Consider the following 14402-nt stretch of genomic DNA (forward strand, 5'->3'; position numbering starts at 1 on the left):
GATTTTAAGGTTTTGTGGCTAGAGGTTTAGATTTGATTGGAATTCCATCGTTTTTGTTAAATTGTTAAGAGTTGGCTGGGCGCGGTGGCTCACGCCTGTAATCCTAGCACTTTGGGAAGCCGAGGCGGGCGGATCACAGGGTCAGGAAATCAAGACCTTTGTGGTTAAACACAGTGAAACCCGTCTCTACTAAAAAATACAAAAAGTTAACCGGGCGTGGTGGTGAGCGCTTGTATTCTTAGCTACTCGGGAGGCTGAGGCAGGAGAATGGCGTGAACCTGGGAGGCTTCGCTTTCAGTGAGCCTAGATCCTGCCATTGCACTCCAGCCTGGGCGACAGAGCGAGACTCCGTATCAAAAAAAAAAAAAAAAGAGTAAGCAACTTCCCAAGCCTTGTGTGTAGAAGCTAGATTAAAAGTCAAGTTTCTACTTAACCAGAATCTCTACTGTTTTGAGTTTTAAAAATTCAACTGGTGATGTCTAAATCTGAAGTAAATTTTAAGTTCTTTAACTAGTCTGTTCCATTTTCCTGACTTTTCACATCACCTCTCTACACCTCTTGTGTAGATTTTTTTTTTTTTTGAAACGCATTTTCGCTCTTGTTGCCCAGGCTGGAGAGTGCAGTGGTACCATCTCAGCTCTGCAACCTCCGCCTCCCGGGTTCAAGCAATTTTCCTCCCTCAGCCTCCCCAGTAGCTAGGATTACAGGCACATGCCTCCATGCCTGGCTAACTTTGTATTTTTAGTAGAGATGGGGTTTCTCCATGTTGACCAGGCTGGTCTCGAACTCCTGACCTCAGGTGATTCTACCCGCCTCAGCCTCCCAAAGTGCTGGAATTCAGGCATGAGCCACTGCACCCAGCCTTAGCTTTCTTTATAGAGCATCTGTCTATAAGCAGATTACTTAGTTTTCCTGCTGTCTTCATTGGAATGTAAGCTTCGTGAAAGCCAGAGGCCCTATGTGTCATCTTTAGCACTGTGTCTTAGATCTTAGAGTAGCGCATCGTAATTTCTAATAAATAATTGTAGAATTGGATGAAATAAAATGAGTATGAGTCAGTTTTACAATGCTGCATGCTTCCCGGATTAACAGTCTAGGGGATGTGGAAAGGTTTTGTTGTTAAAACATTTAAAAGTCCACGTTTTGTTTGATATTGTTCAGAGAAGGTGAAAATGTGGTCTTTAAAAACTTTTGTTGCAAGGGCGTGGTGGCTCATGCCTGTAATCCCAGCACTTTGGGAGGCTGAGGTGGGAGGATCACTTGAGGTCAGGAGTTCGAGACCAGCCTGGCCAACATGATAAAACCCTGTCTCTACTAAAAATACAAAAAATTAGCCGGGCGTGGTGGCTGGCGCCTGTAATCCCAGCTACTTGGGAGGCTGAGGCAGGAGAATGGCATGAACTTGGGAGGCAGAGCTTGCAGTGAGCTGAGATGGCTCCACTGCACTCCAGCCTGGACAAAAGTGTGAGACTCCATCTCAAAAAAAAAAAAAAGAAAAAAGAAAAAAAATTGTTTCATTAACCCTCTATGAGGGAAGGGAATTTAGAATGGTGACATTAAGACCTTCCTTTAAAATGGCAATTCAGAACCAATGGAGAGCGCTGAAAGTTAGATATTTGGATTTGGAAAAATTCCCTCTACTTCTCACCCACATCACCTTATCCCAACACATGTACTTTGTAAAGGCATAGAGCAGGGTCTGAGGAGATTGGGTTGGTGAAAGAGAGAAGTGAGTCACTTGAGATTAGTACTTAGCAAGAGTGCGCTAATGAATTATTTAAAATCTTTGTAACCTGAGTATAAACCAATACATAGACTAAGTTAGTGTTTCTCAGAGCTTAGGGAGCATAAGTCTCCTGGAGAATTAGAAGAAACAGATTTCCTAGCTGTGGTCCCACATGTTCTGATTTAGTATGGTGTAGAACTCAGGAGTCAGTAATACTAACGGGACAGTCTTGAGTATTTGCTGATGCAGTTGGTCTGAGGACCATACTTTGGAAAACCTGCTTTAGGTAGTAGACAGGACAGTAATTTAAAACAGGCAAATACGGCTTATTTTTAAAATGGTAGAACTAGAAAGTTACTGATTTTATGTATTTTTTTAAAAAAAAAGTCTGCTTCTGACTGCTATGGTTATCCAAGAAGGCACCCCAGAATACCTGTTGGCCACCGCTGTTTGGTATATGCAAAAATATGTCATTTAAAAAAGCCTTTTTGGGCTTGCACTGAGGAGCCAACCCGTTTTATACAGTGAAAATATTGCTTTATATTTAAATTAACCTTTCTGTTCCAGTGCAGGATTCAGTAACGTCTATTCTGTAAGTTTCAGTTATGATATTTCTTAAAGATTCAAAGATGGTTCCTGGGAATTTGATTTAGCCTCCATTTCATCTGGGAGTTAATCTCACAGCAACCCTGTGAGATAGGTTAATAATTAAACCCTCCTGTTCACACATATTTCATTAATCCTTACAGCAACCTGTGAGCTAGTTTAATAATTAAACCTACTTCACAGATGAGGAAACTGAGGCCCAAGAGGTTCAGTGATTTGCCCAAGGTTATAACAGCAAGAATTTGTGGTGAAACAATTCAAATCCAGGTTGGTCTTAATCAGTGAGCTCTCATGTGTGATAGAAATTAGATACCCCTTTGAGGATTTTGGGAGCCAGTGGTGAATGTACTTACTTTAGGCTGTAAATACTCTGTGTAATTTCTTGGTCATTTTGTTCTTAGAGAGGTGGTGATCTTAGTATTAAGTTTTTACTTATGTTACAACTAAAACAATTCTTTAAACTTTCATAACTTTAAGTTGAAGTTTTGAATCATAAGATTAGTTGAAAAAGATGTAATTGCCAGTGTATCATAAATACTGGTATTTTAAAATAAAGCTGTTTTGTTACTTAAGGAAAGCCCTTCTAATTTAGTGCATTGTAATAGTGTACTGAGCTGATGTCCACCATGATCCATGTAAACATAGGTGAACTATGCAAATGTTTTTCCTCTTGAAAATGTATTTGTGTTACATTTCTTTTACAACACTTTATGCTAATAAATGTTTATGAACCTCTTTTGATCCTTTTATTTCTTGTAAATTTTTAAATAGAACTTGAAGTATTTAATTTGCTGTAACCATAAGGCATCAAATGTTCATGTTTTTTTTCTGGACTATTTCACATTGTTACTACTAATTAGTTGACCAAAACAGCAAATTCTATACATTGATACTTGCAGTAAAATTTTACTGGAATTGTACCTCCTAAAAAAAATGGGAAAAAAATAATGGCCTCAATTAGAGGAGGGTTGCATTTAGCAATCTTTGAAATTGTTCTCCTGTTTTTGTGGCTTTCCAAAAATGTTGACAAATAGATTTAATGTATTTAAAAGTTATTGAATATAGTGGACCAAACTATTGAGGATAGGTGAGAGATGCCTCTTGTGTAAGTGTGATAAGGAAAGATGGTAAGAACAGGATACACTGCAGATGTGTACACAGGTATGTTGATTTTATGAAAATCAGGAGGAACTTCATGTAGAAAGCAATTTTTAAAGTTACTTTGACAGGGTTGCTGGCCTCAAGCAGTGCTCCCACCTTGACCTCCCAAAGTGCTGGGATTACAGGCGTGAGCCACCACACCCATCCTGAAAAGCAATTCTTGAACTATTCGTGCCTGTATGCTCCTTGGAGAATTTTTGTGGGTACCCTTGGCATACAGGCAGGTACCTCAAATGGAAGACAGCTACTGAAGAAATCTCGCTGGAAGACATCAGATGTTTTATCCTAGCACTGTTAACTGCAAATGAATATGTCCATCAGATGAATGTATTCTCAAGTATAATACTGTGTAGCAGTTAAGTGAGTTGCAAAACAAAAGGATATGTGTGAAAAAATAGTTGACAAGTGAGGACTATAGTGGGGCATGAGGGGTTATGCATAAAAGGCAATGAAGATAAAAGATGTGATTTTTTTTTTTTTTAATGTTGTCAACCCAAGGAGGTAAATATGTAGATGTTAGATTCTTTGTGCTTGGTATTTTTTAAATTTCCCCAAAATATGTCTGAAACAAATGTGGGAAGAATATTGTGACTAACTTGGTGAAAGGACAAAGCATTAATAAAAGGTGCCAGTGAACAGCCATACTCAAATCATGCCATCTAAAATAGGTATTTAAGATTTCATCTCTGCCACATAACAAGCCTGTATTGTTATTGTATATATTAATTTTTTTTTTTTTTTTTTTTTGAGACTGAGTCTTGCTGTGTTGCCCAGGCTGCAGTGCAGTGGCGTGATCTCAACTCACAGAAAGCTCCGCCTCTCGGGTTCACCCTGCCTCAGCTTCCCGAGTAGCTGAGACTACAGGCGCCTGCCACCACGCCCGGTTAATTTTTTGTATTTTCAGTAGAGGCGGGGTTTCGCTGTGTTAGCCAGGATGGTCTCGATCTCCTGAGCTTGTGATCCACCTGCCTCGGCCACCCAAAGTGCTGGGATTACAGGTGTGAGCCACCGCACCCGGACTGTATATATTGATTTCAACACTTGAGTTCCTGTATGGTTCCCTTAGCCAGGGTCATGATGGGATTCCCTGGGGATAGGTTAAGTTGTGGTGTCTAAAACCTAAGTCCTTTGGCTTTAAAAAGTATTTGCCAAGATTTCCTAGATGCTAAGGTTTTCCAGAGTTCTTAACTGAAATATTTTCCTTTTGAATTGTCAGTGATGTAAACACTAGATTCATTTTTATTCAGACGATATATTGGGGGCTGAAAAAGATAATTTCTTGATTAAAAAAACACCTATTAAATGATCACCCATTAGTGAACATTAATTTTTATTTTTGAGACGCCCAGGCTGGAGTGCAGTGGCGTGATCTTAGCTCACTGCAACCTCCACCTCCCCAAGTTCAAGAGATTCTCCTGCCTCAGCCTCCCGAGTAGCTGAGATCATGGGCGTGTGCCACCACACCTGGCTAATTTTTGTATTTTCAGTAGAGACGTTTCACCATGTTGGCCAGACTTGAGCTCCTGACCTCAAATGAGCCATCCTCCTTGGCCTCCGAAAGTGCTGGGATTACAGGCATGAGCCGCCGCGCCCGGCTGAACATTTATTTTTTGATTGTAGAACCTGAATCTCTTGCAGTGACACTTTGGTTATCACTTGATCAGAAAAATACTCGTCCCAGCTCAAACATTACCTTAGAATAAAAAGTGAGAATTATTTCATGACAGGCAAATTATGGGTACAAACTAAAATGACTTCCAAGATTCTGCTTAATGAGAAATGCTCCCAAAGTAAGGTAAATGTTTGCCCCTTCTCACATGGCAAACTGTGAATTGGAGGCATGGATGCTTGATTGATGTTGAGCTGTACATTATAAATTAACAGCTAGAACTTTTTCCAAATGCTGTCTTTAAAAATGCAGAACCTTGAGGTCCACTCTCAAATTTTAAAAAGTGAACCTTTTCAAAAATTACTTTTAATGTATTTGCAAAATAGTAATTTGAAACTTCCAAACAGTAATGATAACAAAGTCAGCCTCTTTCCTGCTAATAATTTTCTATCTCAAACTATCTTATTAGCATAGCCCCTGTATTTGTTAAGAGACGGTAACTGATTACGGTACACAGCACTTCCACCTTACCTCTATGGTAATGAGGATGACAATCATCCACTCCAAGCGGAGTGCCCTCTTCTCATTCAGGTGATTCCGCATTAGATCTGTTAGTTCCATGCAGTGTTGAAGTTTTTCATTCATGACCTGTGTAAGAAAAATTTTAGTAACGTATTTATATTTAAACAATACAGTCATATGCATAAAAATTTTATAGCTATACAGTGAAAAATCCTGGTCCTCAGTTCTCTCCCCAGAGACAGCCAGCAACATTATCAGTTTCTTGTGAATCCACCCAGAGACATTTTGTAATGTACAGATTTAACTGCAAGAAATACTTGGCATACTGAAGCTCTATTTGTAAGATTTTGATGGAAGAACTAAAAATAGGTTTTTGAGTCCTAGTTTTTAGTAGCTGCCCTTTTTAGCAGTTAAAAAAGGCAAACTTGAAACATGTTTTTTTAGCAAGACCTAAAGATAATTTACTTTCTACTAGAAACCTACGCTTAACATTTGACCTGCTGCACACACACCACTAGATGGCATTGCTTTCAACTGAACAGCAACAGTTCTGCATTCTGATGCCTCCAAACAAGCTGGCTGTGGGGGTTCAAAGAAAATAAAGTCCCTGAATTCATAATTTGGATGTGACAACTGTTAAATGCCTACCTAGTATCTTAGTCACTTGTTTCTGGAAACTGGAAATCCTGGAAGCAAAATTTTAGAACAGTTTGTCTCATGGGGTATGCTGAAGTTACAGGTTTGGTCAGCGAACGTTAAGAGATAAATCACACGTACATGTTCAGGAGTTGATTGGAATGTGTTACTGCACCATGTTACGATTTTTGCACATAGCATTAAACTGCCTTACTAGGCTGGGCGGCATATGCCTGTAATCCTGGCATTTGGGAGGTTGAGGCAGGGGAGCACTTGAGCTCAGGAGTTGGAGACCAGCCTGGACAACACAGTGAAACCTTGTCTCTACAAAAAAATTAGCCAGGCGTGGTGTGTGCCTGTAGCCTCAGCTACCTGGCGGGGATGAGATGGGAGGATTGCTTGAGCTCAGGTGGTCATGGCTACAGTGAGACAAGATCATGCCACTGCACTCCAGCCTGGGTGACAAACTGAGATCCTGTCTCCAAAAAAATAAAAATAATAATTAAAAAAAAGAAACTACCTTACTCATGGAACCACAGGACTAACTCGCTGAACCACACTCATCACCTTTGCCCCTATTTCCAGACGTTATGGTCACCCTGTAGTTTCTAATCTGTATAAATGTTTAGAGCATGCCTCTTCCCTCTTCCTTTCCCCACCCTCTTTTCCTTTCCTCTTGCCCTTTCCTAATGTCTGTTTTTTTTGTTTTTTTTTGTTTTTTTTGAGACGGAGTCTCACTCTTGTTACCCAGGCTGGAGTGCAGTGGCACGATCTCGGCTCACTGCAACTTCCACCTCCCTGGTTCAAGTGATTCCCCTGCCTCAGCCTCGTGAGTAGCTGGGATTACAGGTGCGTGTCACCATGCCTGGCTAAGTTTTGTATTATGTAGAGACGGGGTTTCATCATGTTGGTCAGGCTGATCTTGAACTCCTGACCTCGTGATCTGCCTGCCTCGGCCTCCCAAAGTGCTGGGATTACAAGCGTGAGCCACTGCGCCTGGCCGCCTAATGTCTGTTTCTATTGGCTACTTGGTCTTTAATGTTCATCCTTAAGCTTGCTTCTCTCTGCAGACTACTGATTCAGCCTCTTGCATTTTCTTTCAACTTGGGCCAAAAAACAGGCAACATTTTCTTTCTCCACTACCTCATCATCATCCAGTTTATTCCTTTAGAGTCTGTTCATATTACCACAAGTCTCCTAAATGTCCCAAAGTCTCCTATTAAGTCTAACAACTTAGCTTCAAACCTCAATTAACCCAAACACCTGACGACACACTGAAATGTGCAAGCAAGAGTCCCTATGGCCAGGCGCACTGGCTCACGCCTGTAATCCCAACACTTTGAGAGGCCGAGGCAGGCGGATCACGAGGTCAGGAGATCAAGACCATCCTGGCTAACAAGGTGAAACCCTGTCTCTACTAAAAATACAAAAAATTGGCCGGGCGCGGTGGCTCAAGCCTGTAATCCTAGCACTTTGGGAGGCCGAGACGGGCGGATCGCGAGGTCAGGAGATCGAGACCATCCTGGCTAACACGGTGAAACCCCGTCTCTACTAAAAAATACGAAAAACTAGCCGGGCGAGGTGGCGGGCGCCTGTAGTCCCAGCTACTCCGGAGGCTGAGGCAGGAGAATGGCGTAAACCCGGGAGGCGGAGCTTGCAGTGAGCTGAGATCCGGCCACTGCACTCCAGCCTGGGCGACAGAGCCAGACTCCGTCTCAAAAAAAAAAACAAAAAATTTATCCGGGCGTGGTGGCGGCTCCTGTAGTCCCAGCTACTCAGGAGGCTGAGGCAGGAGAATGTCATGAACCCAGGAGGTGGAGCTTGCAGTGAGTCGAGATCGCTCACTGCACTCCAGCCTGGGTGACAGAGCAAGACTCCGTCGCGCGCACACAAAAAAGTCCCTACTACCACAGCATGCTTTCTATTTATTTAGGTATAGAGGCATGTATGCTCTGAGCATGCAGATAAGGGAGCAAAGAAAAAACCAGGAGAGGCTTCACAGAGGCAGGCAATGTGAATTAGGCTTTAAAAGGCAGCAGACATGAAGAAAAGGTGGGTTGCTGGTGGGGGTATAGGGGCATGAAAGGAGCATGTCAAGCATAGGAAACAGCATGGAGACAAGCATAGCTAGATTGTGGACAACCTAGAAGAAAGTGCTTGGAAGTGAGGTTAAGAAGGTAAGTTAGCTGGGGGCAGGTGGCTCCCATCTGTAATCTCAGCATTTTGGGAGGCCAAGGCAGGTGGATCACTTGAGGTTCAAGACCAGCCTGGCCAACACAGCAAAACCCTGTCTCTACTAAAAATACAAAAATTAGCTGGGTGTGGTGGCGGGCGCTTGTAATCCCAGCTACTTGGGAGGCTGAGGCAGGAGAATCACTTGAACCCAGGAGCTGGCGGTTGCAGTGAGCCAAGACCATGCCATTGCACTCTGTCTCAGAAAAAAAAAAAGGTAAGTTAGTACTGGATTGTGAGAGGTACTGTGTACATGATGTCCCCCACCCCAAAGATATTTATGTCCTCATTCTTGGAACCTGTGAATATAATATGGCAAAGGAGAATTAAGAATGTATAAGAAATTAAAGTTGTTAATTCGCTGACCTTAAGATGGGGAGATAATCCTAGATTATCTGGGTAAGCCCAATGTAATCACAAGGGTCCTTAAAAGTGGAAATGAGAGGCAGAAGAGTTCAGAATGATACAATATGAGGATTCCACTGGCCTTTGTTAGATGAAGGGGCCATAAGCAAGGAATATGGGTGGCCTCCAGTCACTGGAAAAGGTGAGGAAATGGATTCCACCCACAGTCTCCAAAGAGGAATCAACACCTTAACTTTAGGCCATGCCAGACTTCTGACCTACAGAACAGTAAGATGGTAAATTTCTGATAAGCCACTAGGTTAAGCAGCAATAGGAAAGCAGCATGTCATGCTAGAATATCTGAACTTCATTCTGCAGGTAATGGGGAGGCCTCTTCAATCTGGAAGTATTTGTTTAACATTTACTGTACTATGCTGGGCAGAGGAGACAGAATGGTGAAATAGACACGTCTCTGTCTTCCAGCCAAAGGGTGCAGAGAGACTGGAAAAAGGTCCAGTCTGGAGACAGAGTGAAGAAGGAATTAGACAAGTCCAGGTGGGAAAGGAAGATGAGGGGCTGTGTGGATGAACGTTAATAGTTGGGGGCTTGAAATCAGGGGTCAGTATGGTACTCCCGTTTCACCAGCCCAGGGCCTATCACATAGGCTTTCGATAAATATTTGTTAATGAATCCATGATACTGAGAGGAAAATAAAAAGATCGTTTGACTGGATATGGAGGGTGAAGGAGAAAAAGGACACCCAGATGACTTTTAAGTTTCTGGTTGAATGACTAGATAGGTGAGGCTAGAAGGTCCTCCCATGAGCTGAAATAGAGAACTGAAAAGGTTTACTATATTCTGGGGGTGGGGGGAATACCATAAGTTTCATTTTGAAATCTTAAATCAGCTGACTAAATCCTACAAATATTTTTTGAGGACATACTGTATGTGAGGCCTTTGCCAAGAACAGGCAAGAAAATAATCATGGTCTCCGATTTCAAGGGGCTTACATTCTAGTGGAAAACGGTGCACACATAATTTTTAAAAGGATGCAATGAGATATGTCAATGAGGAAGATCTGTGAGATTGAGGGGCAACTAGAAACGTTTGGAAGGCAGACGAGAGACTGGGATGAGAGAGACATTTGAAAATCACCAGGAGAATGTGGGATTAGAAGTCATGACAACAAACAAGTGTTCACAGAGTAGGTGGCATGGGGACAGAAGCCTCAATGACAGGACTTCGGGGGATAACGACGTGAGAAAATGGAGCGAGGGATCCACTGCCAACTAGTTTCTGTCCCATGACACTGTGTAACTGCTCTCTGCATCTGGACCTCTGTGCTCAACTTTTTAGCATGTATTATGCCTACTCACCCCTATTTTCTCAAGACCCTTCTACTTTTTGAGGGAGAAAAAAAACCCCGCCACTCTTTGTTCCATCTGTTTTCTTGGAAGACTGTAATGCCAACACTATGCTGAGCCTAAGGCAGGGTGAACTCTTTCAACCCCTTCTAAATAACCTTGACATCATCCAACGAGTCTGAACTGCCTTTGGGATGCTGAGAAACTGAGAAATGTAGTTTTGAGACCTTTTAGGTATTTCATAACTCCTGCAGAAGATTTCACACCAAAAACGATGTCCCAGAGTGAGATGGGAATGAAATAAACAATTAGCTTGCTCAGATTACTCCAATGATTAATTAACATTATTCTGGAATAGTTGAATCACTCAATTCAAACCTGAGTAATTCAAGTTTTGGGTGCTACTATAAACAGTATTTTTAAAATTTCATTTTCCAATTGTGTATTGGTAGTATAACGAAAGATAACCGTTTTTATACATTGATCTTGAAACCTTGATAAACTCACTTATTCTGGTAGCTTCTTTGTAGATTCTTTCAGGTCTTCTACATACAAGATCATGCTGCCTGTAAATAAATTCAGCTCTTGTTCTTCCTGTAGGAGACTTTATCTTTATTATTTTTTTGGAGAAATGTCTTACTGGACAATGTATTACCCAGGCTGGAATACAGTCATGCAATCTCAGCTCATTGGAACCTTCGTCTCCCATGTTCAAGTGATTCTTGTGCCTCAGCCCCTCATGTACCTGGGATTATAGGCATGCACCACCATGCCTTGCTAATTTTTGTATTTTTAGTAGAGACTGGGTTTTACCATGTTGGCCAGGCTGGCCTCGAACTTCTGCCCTCAAGCCATCCTCCCACCTTGGCCTCCCGAAGTGCTGGGATTACAGGCGTGAGCCACCACGCCCGGCCCTATAGGAGATTTTAAATCTTGGGGATATAGATGGAGCCACCCGTGAAGGACTGGTGGTGTGTCTGGGTGACACTGCTTATGGCTTTCTCCACAGGTGTAGGGTGCCAGGGATGGGTGGCTTTCGATTCTTCCAGCTGCTCATGTGCACAGAGGCATAGATGTGAACCCCTTCATGGAGGGACTCAATCTCAAATTGGCCCCGACACCAGAATGAAGAGTACATTTAGTAGAGGCCGAAGGGGCTTGGGCAGCCTGCTTGTTCTCACAGGTGTCCCTTCTGTACCTGCAGTTGATCTCAGCCATGAAACAGCTGAGCACTTAGTTGTCAAGGTATTCTTCACTCAGGTGGGTATCCTCAGTTGTAGACTTGACTTCAGCAATTCCATCTTGAATACTGAGGATGGACAGATAACAAATGCCACCCAGGTCAAAGATCAGATCATCAATTTTGGCATTAACGTTCTCGTCCAAACCGAGAGCAGTGGCATTTGGCTTGCTGACAGTTCAGAACACAATGAGATCAGCAATGGTTCCACCATCTTTGATGGCCTGAAGCTGGCAACCATTAAAGTAATTATTAGTATGAGGATCATGTGGGTCAGTGGTCATAAAGTAGGTTTCTAGAATTTTCTCCATCTTTTTCAAAACCACTGTGGTAGGCAGATTTCTAAGATGTCACCCAAAGACTCCCCGCCTCTTGGTGTTCACCTTTGTGTAATCCCCTACCCTCGAGAGTAGGCTCAGCCTAATAACTTGCCTTTTTTTTTTTTGAAATGAAGTTTTGCTGTTTCACCCAGGCTAGAGTGAAGTGACACGATCTTGGCTCACTGCAACCTCTGCCTCCTTGGGTTCAAGTGATTTTCCTGCCTCAGCCTCCCAAGTGGCTGGGATTACAGGCGTCTGCCACTATGCCCAGCTAATTTTTGTATTTTTAGTAGAGACAGGGTTTCACCATGTTAGCCAGGCTGGCCTTGAACTCCTGACCTCAGGTGATCCACCCAAAGTGCTGAGATACACGCGTAAGCCACCACGCCTGGCCATAACTTGCTTTAAAGAAAAAAAAATTTTTTTTTTTTTTTTTTGAGACGGAGTCTCGCTCTGCCGCCCAGGCTGGAGTGCAATGGCCAGATCTCAGCTCACTGCAAGCTCCGCCTCCCGGGTTCACGCCATTGTCCTGCCTCAGCCTCCCGAGTAGTTGGGACTACAGGCGCCCGCCACCTCGCCCGGCTAATTTTTTGTATTTTTAGTAGAGACGGGGTTTCACCGTGTTAGCCAGGATGGTCTCGATCTCCTGACCTCGTGATCCGCCCGTCTCGGATGGGGTATCACTATGTTGACCAGGCTGGCCTTGAACTCCTGACCTCAGGTGATCCACCCACCTAGGCCTCCCAAAGTGCTGAGATTACAGGCGTGAGCCACCACACCTGGCCATAACTTGCTTTAAAGAAAAAAAATTTTTTTAAAGAGATGGAGTATCACTATGTTGACCAGGCTGGTCTTGAACTCCTGGCCTCAAGTGATCCTCCCATCTCAGCCTCCCAAAGGGCTAGGATTACAAGCAAGAGCCACTGCACCCGGCCCTAACTTGTTTTTAACAAAGAGAGCACAGCAAAAGTGACGGGATGTGACTTCTGTGATGAGGTTGCAAAAGAGTGTGACTTCTGTTTTACTAGCATTCTCTTCCTGACAGTCACTCTTCCTCTCTGTATTAGTCCAGTCTCTCATTGCTATAAAAAAATACCTGGGACTGGCAAATTTATAAAGAAAAGAGGCCTAATTGGCTCATGGCTCTGCACGGTTCTACAGGAAGCATGATGCTGGCATGTGCTTGGTTTCTGGGGAAGCCTCCAGAAACTTACAATCATGGTGAGAGGTGAAGGGAGAGCAGGTACTTTACATGGCATAAGCGAGAGCAAGAGAGCGAGGGGAGATGCAGGTGCTACACACTTTTAAACAACCTCGCCAGAACTCACTATCACGAGAACAGCACCACTGTTTAGCACATGGTGCTAAACCACTCATGAGAAATCTACCCTGATGATACAATCACCCCCTACCAGGACCTGCCTCCAACACGGGGCATTACAATTTGACACAAGATTTGAGCAGGGATACAGATCTAAGCCATATCGCTCCCCTACTTGTTCATTCCAGTGAAGCACGCTGCCACATTGTGAGATGCTCTATGGAGAAGCCTCTGGACAACAGCTTATGAGGAATTGAGGCCTCAATCTAATAGCCTGAGAAGCACCAAATCCAGCCAATAACCACGAGTGAACTAGGAAGTGAATCTCTGAGATGAATGCAGCCTTGTGAGAAACACAGCATCAGAGGACCCAGCTAAGGTGCACTGATTCCTGACCCACAAAAACTGAGATAGTAAGTGGTGTTTCATTTTTTTTTTTTTTTTTTTGAGACGGAGTCTCACTCTGTCACCAGGATGGAGTGCAGTAGTGCAGTCTCAGCTCGCTGCAACCTCTGCCTCCTGGGCTCAAGTGATTCTCGTGCCTCAGCCTCCAGAATCAGCTACTTGGGACTACGGGCGCATGCCGCCATGCCTGACTAATTTACGGGGTTTCACCACGTTGGTCAGACTGGTCTTGAACTCCTGGCCTCAAATGATCTGCCTGCATCGGTCTACCAAAGTACTGGGGTAACAGGCATGAGCCACCGTGCCCAGCCAGTAAGTGGGTGTTTCAGTCCACCAAGTTTTGGGGTAATTTGTTACACAGGAATAGCTAACACAACCACAGGAAATACCTCATCTGTATAAAGCTTTTAGTATTCCTCCGTTGCCTCCTCTGGATCTTCAGCCTGTGTGCACAGTCGACAACCAAGAAAGTCCAGTGCTTTTCATGTTTGACCAGATAATTGATTGTCAAATCGGTGTCTAGTTAGACCTTTGGTATCTAAAACTGTACTGATGGAGTCCACTGAATTTGATTCCTAAACCATCACTAATCAATCTTTCTGTGTCAGCTAAGAGCAACATAGCTTGGTTTTCTTGCCCTGACCAGAGGTGATGATCTCTACTGTCCTGTGCTGGAAGACACCTACAGAGGAATAGGTGGTACCAAGATGAGTGACAACTGCAGATACCTTTGATGTGGTTTTGCAAGGGGCAGTGTCTAGCTTAGAGGAAAAAAGTGTAGACACTAAAGTGGAACATAGCATTCAATAAGTCATGGTAGGGTTTTGAAATGATAAATAATGTATTTTTTATTTTTATTTTTTGAGACAGGGTCTTGCTCTGTCACCTAGACTGGGATGTAGTGGCATGATCATG

The 14402-nt window shown here is 43.2% G+C and overlaps 1 protein-coding gene across 7 annotated transcripts in view; it reads right to left on the reverse strand.

The window, feature by feature from the left end:
• Nucleotides 1–4806: 4806 nt before the first annotated feature.
• RMND1 (required for meiotic nuclear division 1 homolog) overlaps nt 4807–14402 on the reverse strand; it is a 47421-nt gene continuing 37825 nt past the window's right edge. For 5 of the 7 annotated variants that reach the window (XR_012433546.1, XR_012433545.1, XR_012433543.1 and 2 more), the window contains 2 exons: nt 5634–5750; nt 4807–5186 (listed from right to left, as the gene is read on the reverse strand). Coding sequence is in view for 2 of the 7 variants with exons in the window: in XM_005552147.3 (XP_005552204.3) it covers nt 5154–5186; nt 5634–5750 (150 nt within the window). In the remaining 5 variants the exon portion in view is untranslated. Of the gene's footprint in view, nt 5187–5633; nt 5751–6272; nt 6311–11399; nt 11511–14402 lie in introns of those variants that run through there. The other 2 variants (XR_010586292.2, XR_012433544.1) reach the window with 2 other exon arrangements.

The sequence above is a fragment of the Macaca fascicularis genome, chromosome 4 (assembly GCF_037993035.2).
Source record: "Macaca fascicularis isolate 582-1 chromosome 4, T2T-MFA8v1.1".
Taxonomy (NCBI): Eukaryota; Metazoa; Chordata; class Mammalia; order Primates; family Cercopithecidae; genus Macaca; species Macaca fascicularis.